Raw genomic sequence first — 595 nt, forward strand, 5'->3', positions numbered from 1 at the left:
CTCTCTGCTCCTATGATGCTGCTTGGCCTGCTGCGTTCATCCAGCCCTGCACCTTGTTGTCTCGGATTCTCCAGCATCTGCAGTTCCTACTATCCCTGTAAATGGGAAATTGGTAAGCTAGGAGTCTGCCCAGATTCTGAGGCACTGCAGTGTCCCCAGTCGGGTGTTAGTTGGGTCAATTCACGAGCATTCATAGGTGGAATAGTTGCACTTCGGGGGAAAGTTGGATGTTAAAGCTTGGGAATTTGGCTCAGAGTTCTGTCAGGTGGGAGCACTCACCACAGCTTCCTTTGAGCGACTGTTTTCATTCGATACATCCACGTATTTATCCTCGTCGTAACTGAGTCGTAACTTGGTTACAAGCCTCGGCTCCTTAATGTTCAGCTATGATACGGAAGAGAATTACAAAATGAAAATCTGGAACTGTACCAATGTCAAAACAGACCAGAACCCACACAGTGACAATTCTAATAACATGTTTAGAACAATTACCATATTAACAGCAGCATGCCTCACTGTGTGACACTCCTTCAGTGCTGACCCGCCGACAGCGCGGTGCTCCCTCAGCACTGACGGTCCGACAGCGCGGCGCTCC

At 49.1% G+C, this 595-nt stretch overlaps 1 protein-coding gene across 1 annotated transcript in view; it reads right to left on the reverse strand.

Moving 5' to 3' along the window:
• The window catches only part of LOC109923306 (integrin alpha-M-like), a 38026-nt gene that overhangs the window by 8341 nt on the left and 29090 nt on the right, over positions 1-595 (reverse strand). The window contains exon 9 of the mRNA XM_048620899.1: positions 280-384. Coding sequence (XP_048476856.1) covers positions 280-384 — 105 coding nt within the window. The remainder of the gene's footprint in view (positions 1-279; positions 385-595) is intronic.

The sequence above is a fragment of the Rhincodon typus genome, chromosome 49 (genome assembly GCF_021869965.1).
Source record: "Rhincodon typus isolate 14 chromosome 49, sRhiTyp1.1, whole genome shotgun sequence".
NCBI lineage: Eukaryota > Metazoa > Chordata > Chondrichthyes > Orectolobiformes > Rhincodontidae > Rhincodon > Rhincodon typus.